Source organism: Pleurodeles waltl, chromosome 10, assembly GCF_031143425.1.
Source record: "Pleurodeles waltl isolate 20211129_DDA chromosome 10, aPleWal1.hap1.20221129, whole genome shotgun sequence".
NCBI classification, from domain to species: Eukaryota; Metazoa; Chordata; class Amphibia; order Caudata; family Salamandridae; genus Pleurodeles; species Pleurodeles waltl.
In genome coordinates this window covers 1,054,948,906-1,054,972,419 of record NC_090449.1, presented here as the reverse complement: position 1 = coordinate 1,054,972,419, position 23,514 = coordinate 1,054,948,906, and the positions used below count along the sequence as shown (strand labels likewise).

At 42.5% G+C, this 23,514-nt stretch overlaps 1 protein-coding gene across 1 annotated transcript in view; it reads right to left on the bottom strand.

The window, feature by feature from the left end:
• Positions 1 to 4,381: 4,381 nt before the first annotated feature.
• PP2D1 (protein phosphatase 2C like domain containing 1) overlaps positions 4,382 to 23,514 on the bottom strand; it is a 45,418-nt gene continuing 26,285 nt past the window's right edge. Inside the window, exon 4 of the mRNA XM_069212372.1 lies at positions 4,382 to 5,176. Coding sequence (XP_069068473.1) covers positions 4,461 to 5,176 — 716 coding nt within the window. The 3' untranslated portion in view covers positions 4,382 to 4,460. The remainder of the gene's footprint in view (positions 5,177 to 23,514) is intronic.

Here is a 23,514-nt window from a genome sequence, read left to right as displayed (position 1 = left end):
ACACTTAGTGCATGTGAATGCAGGTTGTGTGGCCTAGAAGGAAGTACAGCCCACTCTCCATGCATTTGCTTTCCCAGTCAGGAAACATGTGTGAGAAGGTAGCCTCTTTCTAGCCTTGTTACCCCCACTTTTGGCCTGTTTGTGAGTGTATGTCAGGATGGTTGTCACTGTTTTCACTGTCTCACTGGGATCCTGATAGCCAGGCCTCAGTGCTCATAGTGAAAACACTATGTTTTCAGTATGGTTGTTATGTGTCACTGGGATCCTGCTGGTCAGGACCCCAGTGCTCATAGGTTTGTGGCCTATATGTATGTGTCACTGGGACCCTGTCACACAGGGCCCCAGTGCTCATAGGTGTGCATGTATATGTTCCCTGTGTGGTGCCTAACTGTCTCACTGAGGCTCTGCTAACCAGAACCTCAGTGGTTATGCTCTCTCATTACTTTTAAATTGTCACTAACAGGCTAGTGACCAATTTTACCAATTTACATTGGCTTACTGGAACACCCTTATAATTCCCTAGTATATGGTACTGAGGTACCCAGGGTATTGGGGTTCCAGGAGATCCCTATGGGCTGCAGCATTTCTTTTGCCACCCATAGGGAGCTCTGACAAATCTTACACAGGCCTGCCACTGCAGCCTGAGTGAAATAACGTCCACGTTATTTCACAGCCATTTTACACTGCACTTAAGTAACTTATAAGTCACCTATATGTCTAACCTTTACCTGGTAAAGGTTAGGTGCAAAGTTACTTAGTGTGAGGGCACCCTGGCACTAGCCAAGGTGCCCCCACATTGTTCAGAGCCAATTCACTGAACTTTGTGAGTGCGGGGACACCATTACATGCGTGCACCACATATAGGTCACTACCTATATGTGGCTTCACCATGGTAACTCCGAATATGGCCATGTAACATGTCTATGATCATGGAATTGCCCCCTCTATGCCATCCTGGCATTGTTGGTACAATTCCATGATCCCAGTGGTCTGTAGCACAGACCCTGGTACTGCCAGACGGCCCTTCCTGGGGTTTCTCTGCAGCTGCTGCTGCTGCCAACCCCTCAGACAGGCAGCTGCCCTCCTGGGGTCCAGCCAGGCCTGGCCCAGGATGGCAGAACAAAGAACTTCCTCTGAGAGAGGGTGTGACACCCTCTCCCTTTGGAAAATGGTGTGAAGGCAGGGGAGGAGTAGCCTCCCCCAGCCTCTGGAAATGCTTTGTTGGGCACAGATGTGCCCAATTCTGCATAAGCCAGTCTACACCGGTTCAGGGACCCCTTAGCCCCTGCTCTGGCGCGAAACTGGACAAAGGAAAGGGGAGTGACCACTCCCCTGACCTGCACCTCCCCTGGGAGGTGTCCAGAGCTCCTCCAGTGTGCTCCAGACCTCTGCCATCTTGGAAACAGAGGTGCTGCTGGCACACTGGACTGCTCTGAGTGGCCAGTGCCACCAGGTGACGTCAGAGACTCCTGCTGATAGGCTCCTTCAGGTGTTAGTAGCCTTTCCTCTCTCCTAGGTAGCCAAACCCTCTTTTCTGGCTATTTAGGGTCTCTGTCTCTGGGGAAACTTTAGATAACGAATGCATGAGCTCAGCCGAGTTCCTCTGCATCTCCCTCTTCACCTTCTGATAAGGAATCGACCGCTGACCGCGCTGGAAGCCTGCAAACCTGCAACATAGTAGCAAAGACGACTACTGCAACTCTGTAACGCTGATCCTGCCGCCTTCTCGACTGTTTTCCTGCTTGTGCATGCTGTGGGGGTAGCCTGCCTCCTCTCTGCACCAGAAGCTCCGAAGAAATCTCCCGTGGGTCGACGGAATCTTCCCCCTGCAACCGCAGGCACCAAAAAGCTGCATTACCGGTCCCTTGGGTCTCCTCTCAGCACGACGAGCGAGGTCCCTCGAATCCAGCGACACCGTCCAAGTGACCCCCACAGTCCAGTGACTCTTCAGCCCAAGTTTGGTGGAGGTAAGTCCTTGCCTCACCTCGCTGGGCTGCATTGCTGGGAACCGCGACTTTGCAAGCTACTCCGGCCCCTGTGCACTTCCGGCGGAAATCCTTCGTGCACAGCCAGGCCTGGGTCCACGGCACTCTAACCTGCATTGCACGACTTTCTAAGTTGGTCTCCGGCGACGTGGGACTCCTTTGTGCAACTTCGGCGAGCACCGTTTCACGCATCCTCGTAGTGCCTGTTTCTGGCACTTCTCCGGGTGCTACCTGCTTCAGTGAGGGCTCTCTGTCTTGCTCGACGTCCCCTCTCTCTGCAGGTCCAATTTGCGACCTCCTGGTCCCTCCTGGGCCCCAGCAGCGTCCAAAAACGCCAAACGCACGATTTGCGTGTAGCAAGGCTTGTTGGCGTCCATCCGGCGGGAAAACACTTCTGCACGACTCTCCAAGGTGTGGGGGATCCATCCTCCAAAGGGGAAGTCTCTAGCCCTTGTCGTTCCTGCAGTATTCACAGTTCTTCAGCCTAGTAAGAGCGTCTTTGCACCAACCGCTGGCATTTCTTGGGCATCTGCCCATCTCCGAGCTGCTTGTGACTTTTGGACTTGGTCCCCTTGTTCCACAGGTACCCTCAGTCAGGAATCCATCGTTGTTGCATTGCTGATTTGTGTTTTCCTTGCATTTTCCCTCTAACACGACTATTTTGTCCTTAGGGGAACTTTGGTGCACTTTGCACTCACTTTTCAGGGTCTTGGGGAGGGTTATTTTGCTAACTCTCACTATTTTCTAATAGTCCCAGCGACCCTCTACAAGGTCACATAGGTTTGGGGTCCATTCGTGGTTCGCATTCCACTTCTGGAGTATATGGTTTGTGTTGCCCCTATCCCTATGTTTCCCCATTGCATCCTATTGTAACTATACATTGTTTGCACTGTTTTCTAAGACTATACTGCATATTTTTGCTATTGTGTATATATATCTTGTGTATATTTCCTATCCTCTCACTGAGGGTACACTCTAAGATACTTTGGCATATTGTCATAAAAATAAAGTACCTTTATTTTTAGTATAACTGTGTATTGTGTTTTCTTATGATATTGTGCATATGACACTAAGTGGTACTGTAGTAGCTTCACACGTCTCCTAGTTCAGCCTAAGCTGCTCTGCTAAGCTACCATTATCTATCAGCCTAAGCTGCTAGACACCCTATACACTAATAAGGGATAACTGGGCCTGGTGCAAGGTGCAAGTACCCCTTGGTACTCACTACAAGCCAGTCCAGCCTCCTACAACATGGTCCTGCTTAAAAAAAAAAATCCATTCGGGGTGCACAGAGCAGGCACTAGTCTGCTGAAACACTGCCATCAGCTCCCTCCCTGTATTGAGTTTAAATCACCCACTTAAACAGTTGAATGAATTCAGCAGCCACATTATGGAGCAAGGCCTGATCTGCACTTAGAGATGTATCTGTGCAGTAGTGGGCATGTGGGGTGTTATTTAATTGATTTATCAAAGAACAGTTGGCTCTCTCTGTGATCTGTAACACAACCAGGCCTAAATTCTGCATTTTGTATCTGTTCCTTGGAGAGCTGCAGAGACTATTTAAAAGCTCATCAAAAGTCCATCATCTGACCATGTGCTGACCAAAGGGGAGCATGCAAATGAGAGTGATGACCAAGCCAACCAATGGTAAGTGATGGATGGGGCTCTAAGCTTCCTGTAAATAAACAGAATGTCTTGCAAGCGACGGCGCATGTACTGTCTTATGCAAGACCTAAAAAAACTGTTTCCTTTGCCCAGTGGAGCATCTTTAACAATCATAAACAATAGGCATTCTAGAATGTTATATGTTTTGGTGATGATCCTGGAGTTTTAAGATCAACTGTGACATCATTCAGAGGGTGACCTCTGTAACACAGGTGTACTAATGTGGCTCTATCTACAGTGGACAATCAGGAGTCGCCCCCTTTCATATCCATGTCCCTGCCATTTCCTGCCTTGGGGAATAAGGTCAGTGCAGAAAAAGGCCCCTTATGCCCCAGCAACAAAAAGGAGGCTGTAAAGGGGCCAGTGATGGGGCAAGGGTTTAGCTCTATGATTCCGACAGTTCCATTTTTGCAAAACACAACTCCTGCCTCTGCCCACACTAATGCCACAACCACCCACCATTGCTCATAATTGATTGCACTTTTGAACTTGAATTACATTGAACTTTCTCAGTACATTTTTAAATATTTGGACCCAGGGGTACAATATCATCTATTTGCACCTTCATTCATATGACCTGAATGTTTATGTCTTATATTGTATTATACTTTTTGCATTCTTTTTTATAAATTACATGGAAATAATGTGTCTGTTTAATTGGCAGTGTAGCCAAAATTACCAGGTAAATGTCTGGCACTCCAACAAATAAAAAGTTTTTAAAAAGATGTTTTAAAGTGAATACAGATGGTGGGGTAAGTGCAGCTGTTGCTCGCCTTGCACATTGGGTTGTAGGTGGAGAGGGTCTGCAGACTAGGTTGAATGCCCAGCGGTGTCCAAGGTGTCACTGTTGTCTGTGTCACACCCCTGAAAGAGCACAACCATAACAGTGATGTTACTCCGAGAACCTCCCAACAGGGCACTTTTAACCAGTTGGCTGCCGACAAAAGCAGCCGCCTTGTCATAGAGTGTGGCTGGATCAACTTCCTTTAGGGTGCCTTGAGAAGTTGAAGAAGTTTCCCCGGTGTTGCTTGGTGAGGAACCTGTGGCCTTCTCCCTCTTCATGGTGTCCTTTGTGTCAGTCATTGCTGGGGACGCGTCTTCCTCTGGGTTGACAGACCGGGATCCCAGTCTTTTGATAGTACGTCTCTTGGTGTCTTTGGCAGAACGTCGTCGGTAGCTGCTCAGAAAGGAGGACAGGGCTTTCTGCACGATGGCCACCGCCTCATTATCACAGATTACGTCCCAAAGCCCGCTGGTTGCCAAAACAAGGAATTGACAGTGAATATCTAAGGGAATTGAGACGGCGTAAGGTGCTGGGATAAAGGACCTTTTCAGTTTTGGGTCTCCATGGCAACCAAAGCCGCGCGTACACTTGGTGATGCCTTCGACCAGTCCAGTATCCCTGTTTTTGCTGATTGATCCCCCAGCCCGGTTCACGCGGACCCTCTCCCGGTTGTTCGCTGTGCTATGCTCCTTTGTCAGGCGGTAGCCTTTTCCACTTCTGCACAGGACCGCATGGATGTCACCTGCAGGGAGGGCAGAATTAAAGAGCATTTGATCCACATCATTTCACAGTTTAAATTTGAAAGAAAAAAATCTTCCCACCTGAAAATATCTCTTGTAAAGATAAAGTGGAATATCCAGACAGAATTAATGAGTAGCTCACTTAAGGCAATTTTGTTTACTTCCACCACAAACAACTTTTGCAAAGATATTGCAAATATTCATAGGATTGGCCTATACCAAATACATTATAAGAGGCTGAGCAATACATGAGAAATTTGTGAATGGTGACCATCTATTGATATTACAGATCAGTGACTGTAATTAACACTGTGCATTTTTAGTAAAAAAAAAACAAAAAAAAACTCTGTCTTAAAAAAGCAGGTCTCACTGGCCACCCGAAGCTAAGAAGTCCAATACTCAGTGCTTGATTTTGAATTCAGACTATTCCAGGCTACCAAAAGCTAGAAGAATGTCATGGGTAACAGGTATTATTCATTTTTATGCATATAGAACTAATAAGTACTGTTGTCGAGCTGATCTCAAAATTAGACAGCGCCACCATGTGGTGAACTGTCATTAATGGCGGTGGTGAGAATGAAGTGCAGGTGCCCGAGCGCCTTAAACCACTGGCTCAAATTGAGCACTGCCAATACTTCTGCAGGTACTGGAAGCACCAGGTAGTGGAAATGAAAGCAAGGGTTGTGACTAAGAGCCTCGCTGTGCTGTGATTGTACAGAGACTCACTAAATGACCACACCCCGTTGAATGGTGTTATGGCACACACGTAGTGGGCTAAGTGCTTTGCCACAGTTCTTCTGGCCTGAATGCTGAAAGGTCATAGGTTAGAAACCATGGTTAGTCAATTTTAGCACAGCCAGTAGCCAGTAGTGGTTGTTGTTTTGTAATTATTCCTTGCACTCCAAAATCACAATGAAAAGCTTTTTGAGCAACCACTGGAAGCCGACCTAGAAAGAAGTTCTTGAACAAAACAGGTAAGGTAGACGATTCTTGAGAAAGACAATCCAAGTTCTGGAGACATTGTTAATTACCTCATTCTTTGGGCAGGATGATCCTATTTTAAGCAAGGACGTAAAAGGTGACAGGTACACCTGAGGCTTAAACACTTCTTATGATCCACCTGGGAATACCACCTATTAAGCTGCCAAAGGATTGTATGTGTGAAACCATTAGTAATCAAAGGAAAATTTCAGGAATCTTTTATGTCCTTTCCACTAAAGAATCTAAATGCTGAGGTGTATGTCTATGGATTAAGATATATTACAAATACTCAGTAGGAAGCTAAAAATGACAGCAGCATCATATTGGGTCCTGGTGCCACCTTTAGGGCATTGATTTATCAATCCACTAAAACTGATATCCAGATGGAATTCATACAAACACCTGCTGAATATGTAATTGCCATTGCCCCTAAGCTAGAAAGACTGAACGTTATGTTAGAGTGGGCTCGGGGATATCCGAAAAGTAGGCAAATTAATTGCAGGTCTTCATCTCTCTTGGACAAATTAAGCTCTTTGCTTGTTGTTTTGGAGTCAATATTAGAGGAATTCAAACCCACAAGCACTAAAAATTATGAATTGTCCCTCTAATCTGATAGACACTGAAACACATTGTCAAGTACATACATAGGGTCCTATAACTGCCCCCAAGAATGAGGTAGGAGATCAGTCCTCTGGGGTAATGAGAATAAAATTGCTCACATTAAACAAATGTGAAATAGACAGTATATAGAGCAGTTGGGATAACGTAGAAGCTTCTTCAGCAAAGAGCTCAAAGCCAACACATGACAAAGTCACTTTTGTAAAAAATAAAACATTATCGAAGAGAAAGTAGAAAAATGTGTTATGTGGATTTGTAGAGTGCGGCTAATCACCCATGAGGGTATCCAGGCGCTGAGTAGGGCAGGTCTGAGTTGGGAGGAGGAGATCATGCCTGTTTCATCAGGAAGAGCCATGACTTAAGGTTCCTTCAGAAGTCCATGAGGGAAGGGGAGCTTCTGAGGTGTTGCAGGAGGTCGTTCCAGGTCTTGGCTGTGAGGTATGAGAAGGAGTATCCTCCGCTTGTAGCCTTCTTGATGCGAGGGAGGTGTGCTCTGGCCCGGGACCCAGATTGAAGGTGTCTGGTGGGTTGATATAACTTGAGGCGGCGGTTAAGGAGAGCTTTGTAAGTGTGGGTGAGTAACTTTAATTTACATATTTCCTGGACTGGGAGCCAGAGGAGATTGTTGAGGTGTGGAGGGATGTGGTCATTGTAAAGGATGTTCAGGATGAGTCTGGCAGTGGGGCTCTGGGTGGTTTGGTGTCCGTGTAGAATATGGGCTGGGATTTGGAAGTAGAGGGCGTTTTCATAGTCAAGTCTCTGAGGTGTTGGGGGTGTGGGGGGGAGAATGACTCACTAAGTTATGTCAGTGAGGATGGAGGATATCCATTTGAGGGCCAGTCTGCACATTCCCAAAAGCTGGAGCTTTGTGACGTGTGAGTTGTGGGAGACCATATCAAAAGCTGCGGAGAGGTCGAGCAGGATGAGTGCGGCCATTTCTCCTTATTCGAGGATAATTCTGTCATCGGTGGCTGCAATGAGGGATGTTTCTGTGCTATGGTTGATGCGAAAGCCAGATTGACAGATGTCTAGGAGGTGATGGAGTTCTATGTGGTCTGCACGTTGAGTATTGATGGCTTTCTCCATGAATTTTGCTAGAAAAGGCAGGAGCGAGATGGGTCTATATCTACTGAGGGTGTTGGGATCTGCTGTTGTTTTCTTCAATAGGGAGTTGACTTCTTTATTTTTCCAGCAAGATGGTAATATTGGTGTTAGTGATAGATGTGCTGATGGTAGTGGTAAGTGCAGATAGAGATGATGGTTCTTGCAAGGTTGTATATAAAGTGTGGGCATAGGTTTGAGGGGGCTCCTGATTGGATGGTATTCATCAGGGCGATGGTGTATTTTTTCAAGAGGGGCTTCCAGTTACTTACCCACTGTTTGACAATGAGGGAGATGTCCTGCTGGGCATTCATATCGGTATACTGTGGGTCAAATGTTTTCTAGATCTTGGCAATCTTCTCTTTGAAGAAGTATTGGGATGGGATGAGTTCATTGTTGGCAGCTATGGGGTTGGAGAACTCTTTGACAATGGCGAAGAGATCTTTGGTATGGTTGGGGCTGGCTTAGAGTCTGAGAATTAGGGCCTTTCTCTTTGCGACTCATAGTCGTTGGTGATAGAGGATGAAGGCTGCTTTGTATGTCGATCTTGTGATGGTGTTTTTGTTGAATCTCCATTTTCTCTTAAGTTGTTTGCAATGCTGCTGGAATTCATGTACCAGCTAGCCGCTTTGTTGTTTTTGGCAATCAGTTTTCTTTGAATATTTTGCCTCAGTACCTTGAAGGTGCTTTGGGTTTTTCTAGTGGTGTGGCTTGGTGGGCAGGTATCTTGAAATGTATGCTGTAGTGGTTGGACCATGTGAGTGGGGTTGAGTGGGTGATGGTGATCCTGTGGTTGGAGGAACAAAAATAGGGTTGAGGGTGTGGCCTGCTGTGTGGGAAGGTCCTTAGACAAGTTGGGTGAGTCTGAGGTTGGTGAGGCTGTTGAGGAAGCCCGGGGAGTTGGGATTTCTGGTGTCTTCCAGGTGGAAATTGGGGGTCCCAGAAGAGGATGTAGTTGGTTGATTTGATGGAGAGCGGAGTGATGAAGTCTGCAATGTGGTTGCAGAATGCCACTTAAGGGCCTGGGGGGCGGTAGGCGATGGTATCCTTCAGGGTGGCAATGTAGTCCATTCCTATTTTGAAGTGGTATGCTATGATGTCCGAGTCTGTGGATGTAGTGCAATCATTCATGTTTATGTAGATGATTGTGAGTCCTCCGCGTGGTTTGTGGGTTCAGTCCTGTTGTATGATTTAGTAGGTGGGCAGTATGGCTGTGGCAATGTTTGGGTTGGAGGCTGGGTTGAGCCATGTTTTGGTCAAGAAGAGAAGGTCGGTGTGCTGCTATTGAGGAGGTCCCAGATTTCTGTGGCGTGTTTTCCGAGGGACTGTACGTTGAGGAGCACAGGGGACAGGGGGTGTGGTGGTGGTCGCCTGCGTCAGCTGTTTGGAGGTAGCGATTTTGGCATCAGATGTGTCACAGGTGAAATCTCAATGGGTGCAGGAGAAAGGTCCTATTGTGGTGCTGGAGGATGCGCAGCAGCAGTGTGTTTCCCACTGTGTGTTGTTGAGCTTGCAGAGAAATAGTGGTGACGTTCATTGGCTCTGGTGGCAGCTGTGGCTGTGGTGTGCAACCTGAAAAACCTACCAGCTGCTGGTGAGCTCACTGACCTGCTTTGGCCAGCCTGCCACCAACAGATGAGAATCTGACTTCCCAGGGGAAGAGCCTTCGCTCTTGAAAGGTCAGAAACAAAAGTCTGTCCGGGCAACTTTGACTGAAGTGCATATGGTTCCTGCTAACCAGGCCCCCAGAGCCAGTGTTCCTTCCCTAAAATAAGATACCTGCTCACTTTATCCCCAAGTGACCTGGCTCTTCAGCCCCCCTGTAAGTACCTAGTAAATGGTGCCCCTCATACCTATGGTATGGGTACTGAAGAGGGCCTCTCAGGGCTGCAGCACAACTTGTGCCACTCTGAGGGAGCCAGCGCCAACATTATCCAGACTGCCATTGCTGGCGGTGTGACAAGATGCTCCCAAAATTGAAAACATGACATGGCACACACTTGTGTGCCATGTCTCCTAAAATACTGCTTGTAATATCTGAAAGTCACTCCTATAGCAGGCTTTCAGCCCTAATGCAGGGTGAATTATATTACAAGTGAGAGCATATATGCATGAGCAAATAAGCCCCTACTATGTCTTTATTGATTCTCAGACATAGTAAGTGTGCAGGGAAGCCATTTTAAACATGTACTGGACACTGGTCAATGTGAGTTCCTCAGCTGATCATCTAGGGGGTGTAGTGATCCCAAGGGTAAGTAGCCCAGGGGCTACTACTCTTCACTCCCCTTAACACCCTCTAAATTGAGTATTTAGTAGTGTCCCCACGTGCCTGAGGACCTCAAGGGTCGAGTCCCCCTGTGGGTTCCCCTGGATTGTCCTTCCAGTCCATCCTTGAAGCAACTTTATAACCAGACCAATCCTCATAGACTTGAATGGGGCACCCGACGCTGTAACACACCTCTGCACCTGGATGCACCAGAGTTCCCTGAGGTGACCTGTTGGTGTGGCTTTGACCTAGGCCCAACTCACCTTAAGTCCAGAAGACTGGTCTCGTAAGTCATACTCTACCTGCTTTGCCATCTTTGTTTTCCTCTATAGGATTGCATTGCAGCTTCCTGAAAAATGCACTTTCTATTTTAAAAACTCAAAAAATTCATAACTCGAAAAGTACTCACCTGACTCCGGTGATCTTGGTATCAAAGTTTATTTTTATAAATTGGTGTTGGGTTTCTTTATTGTGTGTGTGTCTCACTTACTGCATTAGTGTGTGCCTTGCATGCATAGTACTACCCTCTGATATGCCTAGCTGCTCGATTACACTACCCAAAAAGGGAGTATTTGGGATATAATTTATGACTCTGTGATGCCTCTGGGGATTGCTTGGACTCTTTGCACAGGGAACCTCATTTTGGTCCACTACCTAAAGAGCCTGCTTCCTACATTCACAACCCAAGAAAATGCATGATTCTTCCATTTTATTTGGCCTTTTTTTAGTGGATTATCAATGACTTGAGAGTACTATTTTGGTTTTTAATTCAACACTGCACAAAATCTGGATAATACTGCATTTTCATGGGTTTTGAAGAAGTGATCCATATATATTGAATATATGTAATATATTCTTTGGCCACAGTATGCTACAAAGATATGATTATGATTCTCATGATGTATAACAATATATAATCCAGTATGTCTATAGGAGTCACCACCGTCTTCAGATCAGATATAAGAATATCCCAAATAGAGTACGGCATTAGAGCACATAAGATGATCAGGAATGTGGAATTTAATACAATATCAACTTGTCCATGGGGCAGGTTGCTACATAAAGCTACTTGTCCTGTAAAAAAGAAATCACTTGTCCCTTTGGTGCCACACAGCACAGCTATAAATTATGGCAGCAATCTCATTATATATGAGCTCTGGCAATAGCCCTTTCAGACTATGCCAGGGCTCATACTAAAGTAGGGTCTGAATTCTAGTAATTCCTGCATTTTGCCATCTTTCTACAGATCTAATACTGAGGCTGGAAGTAGCATTAAGCAATAGTTCCAAGGTTGAACTGCGCTTTGGAGTCTGTGCAAACCTTCTAACTTGCATGTTTTAGGGGTTTTCACCAACTCTTTTATAATGTTTTCCCATACTGAGAAAGGTTGGAAATGTACTCCTCATAAAGGCAAATATAAAAATTCTCCCACTTTGGGGTGAAAAACGGTTGGAGGTAAAGTGAACTTGTAGACGTTCAACAGGTTTTCTAATGAGCAAAATCTACACACGCATACTGGCTTGTGCTAAAATGGAGTTTACAAATATTTCCTAATACTACTTTTTTATGGCCTACTTCTGTAAATTATTTTGAATTCACCAAAGCTATACATTTGCACTAATGCAAGGGCATATACCATGGGTGCACTTCGTGACTTTATTTAAGAATTGGGCACCTAATTAGGTCTTGAGTGAACCAAGACCTTTTAGTTTTATTAGAAATTCGGCCTCTCTCCGAATATACATCTATCTATTGACTGTTGTCACTATAAGTGACAGCATTCTGCTCTTTCACAAGGAACATATCGGCACACAAAGTAGTTCTCTTCAGTGCCAGAGACTACTACGGCAATGTGTGCTTTTTGAAACTAAATTTTTTTATTGCTTTTTGCCAATGCTTGTTACAATGGTGAGGGCCTCGCAATTCCCACTAAATAAAGTTTTACAGAAACAATGTCAAAACAAGACATGCATTGACAAAACCAAAAGGCTAACCACCGATGTCAGACCTATTGGCTTTACCAATGATTGTTTATTTTCATGTCCCCCATAATCTTGTTGAAACTGGTTACACTGATTTTCTATTAAGAATAATTTTTGGTACGAAGCCGCGCAGGTTGGCATGGTGAACAACTGGGTATATGCAGACACCAATGACCCAGCGATCTGGGTTGATAGATGGGGGAGCACAGCTACACGTACATCCAATATGGAGGCAAGCTTGCAAAGATAGCGTGCCCAGCGACAAATATGGTCCACAAAACCTGGCGGAAGCTACTTAAAGAAATGAACTGGGATTAACTGGTCATGCCGATGACCCCGCTCTAGGAGGGCACAAGTCTGCGAAGGGTAGCGGCCCTCCGAGGCTTTTAGGGTTGGGATAAGATAGGTATAAAAGCGTTGGAGGATGTATGCACCGCTAACAGAGTGGTTCCATTTACCCACCTACAAGAAGAGTACCAAATGCCACACACGCAATGGCTTAAATATAGACAGCTGAGACATGGACTCACACATAGTATTCCCAAAGAAGAAGAAACCCAAGAAAAATCTGCACTAGAAAACACACTGCTGGATGAGAGGGTCACACGAAAACTGATCTCCCTGACTTATGGAACATTAATGCAAAATATGCAGGGAGATCTAGTGCCTCTCAAAGGCAGATAGAGGCAAGACATTGGAGAAACTGAGGAAGACGACTGGCAGGACGCCCTGAGCTTTCCAGCTACAGGGGCGATAAAAGCTAATTACAGACGCATCCAGTAGAAGCTCTTGCAGAGGGTGTACTATACCAGAGCACTGATGAACAAGATTGGTAGGGCGAAAGATGCCTTGTGTCTCAGACATTGTGGAATGGAAGGCACCTTCATACATACATGGTGGCATTGTCTGCATATCTGTCACTTCTGGGAGCAACTACTGGGATCCTTGGAGGGGGGAGTGGGAACCAATATAGCGCTGATGCAGAACCTTGCTCTCTTAGGCATCTGGCCATCCTCTGACCCCACTAGATACCAAAAAATACTTGCTAGCCTGGGTCTACTCGAGGCCAAAAGATACATTGCTCAACGGTGGGGAGGGGGATAAGGTGACACCCACATTTTGACAGTGGGGAGGAAGTATAAACCACTGTAAAATTATGGAACCACATTATGGCTATAGCAGGCATTTCCCGGGAGGCTGGAAGGGTGGGGGGTGGTTTTGCCGTGGTGCTGCAATATAGGCCCCAGTAATAAAAGCAGCTGTGCTTGCACTTCCGCCCGACCCGGGGGCTGGTCCAAAACAATTGCCAGGGCTGCTTTGGGTATCCAGTCCGACCCAGCATGGAATGTGAAATCTATAGGGGTAGGGGCTGTGAAAAGAAGTTTATGAAGATCTGAGGCACACAGGACTTTGGGATGTAGATAAGGATGTTTGATGGCTAAATGCTGTGTTATGGATAATACAACTGCAGATGACAGGGGTGAGGGCAGGGTGGGTGTTGTATATTAAGCTGGCAATCAAGATGGATGGAATCATAGTGACTGTATCGGTGCACTGTGTAGTTGCCACAGTTTATCACCACAATAAAACCTAAAAATTGAAAAAGAAATATTTTGGGGAATACTAGCATGCATCAACACATTTTATTTTATTTGAAAGCAAAGGCTCATCAATCTTACTTTTACGCTTCTGCAAATACTTGCATCTAATCAGAGAGCACTGTGGGAGCATTATACTTAGCCCCATGTTGTTAAACTTTGCACACATTTTTATGCTAGGACCTCTGTCAGCATGCAGACAGAGCTTAGAACATTTCCTTAGAGCCCTCACCCTAATAATAAAGGATGTGCATTAATAAACCGTAAGTACAAGTTCCAACAGCATTAACATATGAACACAATATTACATTTACTGTACACAATGCATGGCAGCAAAAGGGTTTGTGCTTCAGCGATTTGGGACTACTGGTCCCAAGGACAAAATAATCATGAAAACATGGTGTCCTTGACTCCAAACAATATGTCCTGGGAGCTGGGCTACAGTAATTCCACACCCCTGGACGATGCATGTAATTTTCACATACCTCTAGGTACTTTGATAGCATGGTCTGTGTCTGTGTTTGCAGTGCCACTCCAGCCACATGTGCAGCTTTATGAATGTAGTGTTTATCCATACTGTTACCAATAGAGCGCAATGACGCATCTGAAATTTAACAATGTTGTTACATATCCTAGCTGAACATATAAATAACAGGAAGGGTAGATATTCCCTTTTTCTGATTGAAATGTATTTACATACACTTTATACATAATAGGGATCCTCCTATAGCCCTGAAGAATGCCCAAGACCAATATATGGCAAGAGTAGGGCAGACACATGTTGGCAAACTATAAGGATGCTGTGGACATTGTACCCAGACGCATCCACTGACTATATGTCATAGTATTTTAATCATACCTAAAGAACCACCCAATACAGAATACCCCTGTGGAATACCATAAGGTATTTTTAGAGCAACTGGATCCTGGCCTTATCCAGAAAAGTAATATATCTTAAGAACTCCCTCAACAGTTGTAAGGTTGATACCATTTTACCAGGGTTAATACCAATTTAACTCTTTTGATACTAATTGATGACTAACTTTTTTTTAGTAATAATTGACTAATATTGATAATGGACATGGGCTGCTGGTTCTATTTTCATAATTTAAAATTATTGATACTTATTTTTGGAGATTTTATATGTTCTTATACATGTTCTGTAATGTTTATAAATAGTGTACATATTGTGTTTGGGAAGTTTTGTAAACTAAGTTGGTAATTGAATGTTTTGTGCTAATACTTTATCAGCCCTGAAGAAGTCCATATTTGGACGAAACACGTGTTGGCCAAAGCTCCATATGGGCTGAAATTCACATTTTGTGGCCCCCTTTCTTCAAGATTGGATAACCTTAGAAAGGATATATAGTGTTTTTCAGTGGTAGTTGTAATTCTGCTATGCACTTGTCTTTGTATTGTTTTAGATTGTATATGTTGTCTTTAATAAAATGTTGTTATGTATAAATAATTGCTTTGTATGTTACAATAGAGCCAACACCTTTGTTAAAGATGTGTACCTTAGAATTATAGATGAATACACATTTATTAGGCTTCCTTGAAGTTGAATGTGATCTAAATTATGCTTAAGCAAATCACAATTAGTGTGCTCCACTATTTCTTTTGTTTTGTTTATAGTGCTGGTTTTCTTTTGTGAAATTCCAGTATGTGCATTATGGCAACGATGTGCTTTAGTGTATGAACACATGGAATCAGAATTACGTGCATAAAATTGTAGGAATGTGCATTTTTTGATTACTCAGTGTTGCCAATTGTTTTGTCTTAATACCAAGTTACCAGGGTGGGATGAGGTGGTCATTGATGAAGAATGCCACATTATATGGGTCAGACCACCTTATCTAATACCTTTATACTGATTGATCACCAGGGATACGAGATTAAGGATAGGGGAATAGGAACTCTTTAGTAGTTATTCATTACTGTACTCTTTGTGGTCACAAGTTTGTAGGAGGCAGTACAGTGAAGTAAAGTGAGGCCTCCATTTCTCTCCTTTTGATAGCACTACTCAAACAGAATCAGTAAGTGTAACTAATTTATTTGATTCTGTAATACATTCTAGTAAGAGTTTTTCCAGCACTCAGAAATTAAACCCATTAGCACCAGCTTTTTCTTCTTAAGGATTCTACAGAGGAGTAGATATCTACTAAATCAGTTAACAAAATACTTATTGTGGTGTGGCATTGTTAGTAGGAGAACTGAATGTAATAGATCAAAACTTGAAGACAGTTTATTGAGAACTTACCAGCTGTCCCTAGGACTGCTGTTAAAAATAAGTTCATCAGTCATAACTCTGATACAATATCTATATCTAGCAAAGAACCTAGTTTGAGCCTCCATACTGAATACCAACTTGGGGGGGTCTTATGACATCCTCCATTAAGGAAATAGGTGTCGCCTGTTGGCAAGACATTAAGAACTAAAATGTCTAGGGTCTAAAGACATTTTCTCAGTTCACTTTCAAGCACCCGGTTTTGTTCAGTTAAATGATTTCACCTTGTTGGAGTGGTGTAAAGATGAAAACATAGAAGTACATTTTTAAACCATGTGGAATAAAAGTTATAAAAATATCAGAAGCTTGATATCAACATATCTTGCTTTCCTTGAGTCCTTCTTCTAACAATCTGTAAGTCACCCTAAAATCTCAAGGTGAGCTTTCTATCTTAAAGATCACACAAGGAGTGATGAAATTGCAATCTTTTAATGAATGTTGATACAAAGTAAGTTCCCAACAAGGCAATAAAAAATCAGTTATATGTCCAGATCTCTCTTTTCAAATTGCCAGTTATGTGGATTGAAGTTAGGATGGCCATGCCCTGACTCAGGGGAACGAGCACTGCTCCTAAATATTTTCAAACCAAAGATTCTCTAAAGCTGATTGAGTAGAGGACACACAAAAAATCTGGTCTTGGAATGTGAATGGTCTAAACATTATATTAGAGGCTGCAGTAGTAACAATCTTTAGTAAGTATATGATATTGTAATCAACGAATCATGACATGCCCATGTCAAAAAAACAAAAAAACAGATGAGGTTATAACATAAATTAGGTCTCATCTATTTAAAAATACTGTAAGAGTACCTGTCAGTATTGATTGTGGTCTTGTAGTTGAGGGCTGCTCAGTAGACACTCTTACTCTACATAAATATATATTTGGCAAGGAAGTAGAAGGAAACAATGATTAGGAAACTCATAGAACATCTCTAAGCAGCGAAAGGAAAATATTATTGTCTCCCATGTATAATTACTGGGACGCAGAATACCTCTGGGAAGTGGTCATATGAGGAGCACAAACAAGTTTGCTTTTGATTTAAAAAAAGACATTCTAGCTGAACCTCCCCTTAATCACCTATAGAGCTTTGAAATTCATATAGCTAATAGATTGCTAATAGCTTTGCCCAAGATAGACCAATTATTTTCACTTTTATTCCCCTCACCCCAGGAAGTGCAGAATTAGAATATACTGCATTGTTTTGGGGCTTTTGCCTTAGCACAATGCTTTGGGATTGTAATGTATGTGAAGAGTCACACCTTCCCACACGTTACAATATTGAAAGCGGGAGGAGATTATGCAAAGGCCTCATGTGGCGTGTCAAAGCTGTGGCTAGACACCATCTAGTTTGATGTGCAGCTAAAAATAGAGCAGACTGTAAATGCTGCATTGGTTTAGGTAACACAAAAGCACATTTTAATGAACTATATAAATCTAAGGATATTACAACATTTAACAGTTGGATTTTTTTTACGCAGTCCCATAGTAATCAGTTGTCTCCAACATGCAATTCCACCTAGGGAAACCAAACCAGCAGAGGATGTAAACATGGTTTTGTAAATCAATGAAAACCAAAAAAGGAATCCGAATGGCTAACTACATCAAATGAGTAGAAATGAAGTTAATTCAGAGATAGCAGGTAGTTTGCACAATCTAGGTAATTCCTACAAAACTGTAATATGGGAAACAAGGCGAGAATATACGGAAAAGGAAATGCTTTACCTTTTCACTATCTGTAGGAAGAATGATGTAAAATAGTTCTGGGAATGTCACTGACCTAGACAAAGAATCTGATAACAAAGTTTTAACTAATGTCTCAGTAACATCCTGGGTATAGTACATTGAATCCCCACACAATCATCTTTTGACAGATTCGGTAATTCCAGTACCAACTGAGGGTTTCCACAGCACTTACTAGCTTGATAAGCAACATTGGAAAAAATTGTATAGGCCACATGAAGCATCTGCCCCCGTGGCCTTGTCTCTGCATTGTTTAAGCAGGTTGAGAAATATTGGCATCAAGGACTTCCGCTGCTAGATTTTACCTACTTATCTTCCAGTGCAATCCCTACCTCCTAGAGGGGATCAATCCTACAAAACAGTTTTACAGAAGACCACCTCCCCCTCAATTTTCCCCAAGTCTACACAGCAAATCAGTGTTATGTTTACAGCATGCTAATGATACCGTCCTACTGAACCAGACAAGACCTGGCTTTTAGCTCCAACTAGACTCTCTCCAAACATTCTGTAATGTAAGCTTTTTCATTCTATGTTGAGTAAACAAAAAATAATAGTATTTGTATGTCAAAGGAAAGACAATAGGTCATGGTAGATTGAAGAACAAGCATTATATATTTTTGGGAGTATGGATTTCCAAACAAAGTGGACATTTAGCCCTGCTTGTCAATAAAGAAGTTTGATGCACCGGTCCTCCGATGACGCAGGTGTTAATAGCAAAATTGTTACCAACTATCTTTTAGGGCATGAAAGTATGACACTGCAGATAAGACTTCTGGCTAGACCACGCTCAAAGTACATTGAATCTCTATATAATTATGCTTTGACAGATCCGGTTGTATTTCATGCTATTTTGTTTTAAAATCTAGTTTCTTAAATCAATGGTATAGATACAGGAAGGTGAATCCTGAAACACTAAAATGTATAGCATGGAGGAGTTGATCGTCCTGCACAAGCACAATCAAATTCATGGTCCTCCCTTAGAACACTCAGTTTACTTTTTGAAATGCTAGGATAATGACTTGATAGGTAACCAATTTATAAGCATTATTAAGCACCAAGTAGGAAACTTTTCTTTTGTCAGGACATGGCTGCATTTAGAAATAGAAAACAAGCCATATTGAGGGCAACTTATGTTTTAAAGCAGTCAACAATTCCAAAAAGACCACTATTCCTCATAAAGAAACATTTCTTTTCAGATCAAATTTGGTGTGTGTAACATCCAAGACCTCAGCCTGACTGCAGAAATACCTCTTCAGAATGCAGAGTCTGTGGGTTTAAGATTAAAAACCACATTCTATGGTTTTGCCCTTACTTAATAGAGCAAATGAAAGATGGCTATGACCACTAGTAATTAAATATGGTATTTTGCATCATGTACAGTGGCCATCACACTAATCATGGAAATAAAGATCCACAATTTTTGGAGAGCTGTGTTAAATAGATGTAGTTTAAAAAAATATAAATCACTTCTAGTACCCTAGCATTGTTAAAGTAGGATATTTTAGAAAATATCTGATATGATTAGCATTGATTTACATTTATGTTTGAAGTGGCAGAAGAGTATAGTATAAAAAGACCTAAACATTGATTGGCCCAATTCACAAACTGCATTTTGTAGTATTTTAAATAGAACTACAGCAGTATTCCTTACTTACTCCAAAATACTATTCATAAACCTACTAGTGGAAATCTTCACCACCGCCTCTCCTATGTTTCCTATAGGCAGACCCCCACACATGTAAGTTTACTATCTATAGTAAACATGGGACGGATCGGGGGAGTGGCGGAAAAGTGGGGAATATCTATGACAAAATGGGAGGGGTTTGGAGAGGAGTAAGGAGGGGTTAAGGGAGGGCTAAGGAGGAGTTTAGGAGGGGATAGACGCCTACTGTTATTCACAAACTGCACTTACTACAACCAAAGGAGCCAAAAACAGTAGTAGATGTACTACAGTGCAGACCTGAAGTAAGTCCACCTCCACACATGGACAACCAGTGGTACTGCAACACCCTCCTGTAGACAATATTGCAAAAGTAAAATAGAACCCCATATGAAGTAATGTTAAAATACGTTTATGTATTTAAACGTATTAAACATATATCATTTTTTAATTTAAATAATTTTAAAATATTATTTTATCATACAATATTTTAATATCCATCTTTGATTTAAAAGTAAACGTATTTTTAAATGTTACATTGATTTAAATTAATTTTATAGATAACTTTTAACAATGCTTAATGCTTAAAAAATAAATATAAACATTTTACTTAGATATATTTTTTTCATATAATCTTTAAAAATAATTACATTTTAATGTACATTTAATAGAATTAAATATTTAATTCAAAATTAAGTTAATAATGCTGTTGCATTTTTTATTTGTTATACATTAAAAAGAATTATAGTAAATGCATTATCATGATTTATCATAAAAATATTTGTACTACTTTTATTAAAAGTATTTTCAACTTTTTTTTCTCTTTCCCATTCTTTTCCATGGGGAGAATTCTGCCTACCTATGCATAATTACTGGTAACAACTTTATACTTTTAAATTAGGTTCCACATCTTGAATTCAGGGACTCTGAAATTGTGAATAGCCAAACACAGTAAAGGTACTACAGAGTGTAAGAGTAAATATACATGTGTAGATTTATTCACAAATAAAGTTACCTTTGTGAATAGACATAATGCATTTTGAGTTTGTTTACCAGATAAATGTTTTTATGTACATTTGTTTTAAACAACTAAGCAAATAAAAAACGTAAACTAACATGTAATGTTTGTATATAGTCATATGTTATTTATGTATGTATTATTTGTATATCACTAATCTGGCAAAAAACTGTCAGAGAGTGAGGGTTATAGTTGTTTTATTTGGTTATGAACGTGACCTGATTGAGAGTTAGATTGACTGGAAAACCATTTTATGCAATACATCTGCTGAAATCAGATGGAAGTGAGTGTCTTACCAGCATTAATGAACCCACACAGCAGTTTTGAACATGTTGTTTTGGAGTTGACAAGGTCTTTTTGTCTACTTGCTAGAATATAAATGGATTGTTTTTATTGAAAATGGTATGTCTATGTCTAATTTCCTCATACCCATCAAATTCAATATTCATTGTGATAATAAATAATAAATTCACAGTGTAATGAAAAATAACATTTCCTAGCTAACATGAAGGGAAGTTTCAATTCTATTAAGGACACAAAGGTGAGGATTATGCATTTCCCTCTTTGTCTAATTTCACATTGGTTGAGTAAAATTAACAGTAAGTATACAAATGGATTTCGGGACTAAAATCCACATTAATCCAGAAAAAAACACATCACGTCCAATCAGAAGCCAAGGATAATCCACATAATCTTTTTTTTTTTGCCAGCAGAAGATAAGTGATGTTCTTCTGAGGGACTGTGTGTGTTTCCTTTGCGGTTTCTTCCTCACCCTCGCTTCCCTTTCCCCCTCAGTCTACTTCCTGTGAAACCTTTATCTTGCAGATAGGAACCTCCACTCATAAGTCCTCCTTTTTATTTGTGCCTGCCACAAGAAAAACATATCAAATAATAAATCTGAACTATCGTAGTATCCACAATGCATATCAACCAGTAGAACTCCATACAGACAGAAAACCCATCTCATATGATTTCTTAATAGCAATTAGCAGTTGATTTACCACGGCCAGGTTAATTTATCTCTAATCAACTCCGCATATGCTTGTATGCGCTAAACACAATTTAGGACATCCAGGAAACCTGTGCAGGAGATTGGTTTTCATTCTACTAGCAATGGTGAAAGTTATTCAATCTGTTGTCATTGATAACAGATATGGACCATCTCTCCCCATGTGGGATCTAAACCCTTGGCCTCCCGTCACTGTGAGCACTGTCACCAACTGATACCTAACAGTACCTTCTGGATGAATAGGGTAGCCTAGCTTGTAAGGCCTAGGAATGACCAGCATCTCCTGCAATCTTCCATGCCAGGAGTTGCAATGACCTGCAGATGTGGAAGACCAGGAGAGTCTGTCAGAATAACCTGAAATTGGGTGAGAAGGATTGGAGAATCCTAAAATGTTTCGTAAGAATTAGAAATCGCACTTGAGATCTCCACACTGGCATCCCCAAAATCAACTGTGCCTCCTGGCTCAGCACCCAAGCTATCACCCTGGCTGACATGGCAAATAGCAGAAGCATATGATGTCTTCCTTTCAACCAGTCCTGTAAACAACCCTTATCTGATTTCCAACTGAAGTAGCAGAGCAGGTAATTTGTTAACCAGGACTCAAAGAGGGCCATATCGCAAGTACCCCATTTGCTCCTTAGTCCTTACAGCATTCTCTGATGGCGGCTCCAATTCTTGGCATCCCAAATGTACTTGGAATTTCTGTCAGCCACTATGTCCTGGTGCCATGGAAGGCATTCTGCTGGAATTGAGATGTGGCTTTCCAGGCAGAAAGACCACAAGTCCTTCATCAACTCTGCCAGAGTCTAATGCAAAGAGAAAGATGATCAACAGGATACTAAACAATGTCAAACTTTCAACCCCAGTCACAAATCTGGGTCTAAATCCATAGTTTTTTTCCTTGCCATACCATTCCAGTTGGACCCAGGGTTTTGACCCTGCGCTGTGGTACTGAAAATTCTGGACCCGTGTTATAAACGTCGTCGTATCACAACGATTTTGGTATCAGCAGACCGGGAATGATTAGAATAGTATGCACAAGCATTGTATTCATATTCGGGTAACGAAATCACCCGAATATCAGAGTTTCCGTCCTGAACCCTCGTGTTCCATTTAACGACAGCCATTTTATGATTGCCCTCACATAGGCCAATGACTAAATGCTGAAAATGAGTCTGAAGGACACGTACATCTTTGCTGACTCCTCTGTGACCTGGGCAAACTGACTCCACTGCCTGAAGCCAAACCTGTTAGGGCCAGTTTCTTTCCCAGTGGCCGAATGAGATTAGTATCAAGGCACAACACATCATAAACCTTTCATCACACACAAACCATGCCTAATCTTACACACACCTGTCCCTGTTTCTTTCTTTATGACTTGCTTTACAAGGAGGAGGTGCCCGTTTATATTGGGGGTCCGTCGATATCTGATGAAAGTACTAAGCCTTGCCGGGTAATTGATTGAGGGCTGGACAAACTGAAATATGGGCTTGTCATTATAAACCTGCTATTTCTTTGTAGTGAAAATATGTGAATGGTCAACTGTAAAATAAGGAATGTTTGCCTAAAGCATAATATTTTGTATAAAAGAGAAGGTTAGCTTTGCAAAGGCAGCAGTCTCCTGAGAATATACACTGTGTTGTACTTCTAGGATACCTGTTACTGGCTGCAGCCAATAAACAAGATCTTTGACTTCACCAAGAAGACTCTGGGGGTCATTCCTACCCTGGCGGTCCGAGACCGCCAGGGTAGGGGACCGCAGATGCACCGCCAACAGGCTGGCGGTGCATCCAGGCCCATTCTGACCGCGGCGGTAAAGCCGCGGTCAGAAAAGGGAAACCAGCGGTTTCCCGCCGGTTTTCCCCTGGGCTGCAGAATCCTCCATGGCGGCGCTGCAGGCAGCGCCGCCATGGGGATTCTGACCCCCTTCCCGCCAGCCTGGTTCTGGCGGTTTTGACCGCCAGAACCAGGCTGGCGGGAACGGGTGTCGTAGGGCCCCTGGGGGCCCCTGCAGTGCCCATGCCAATGGCATGGGCAGTGCAGGGGCCCCCTAACAGGGCCCCACATTGATTTCCAGTG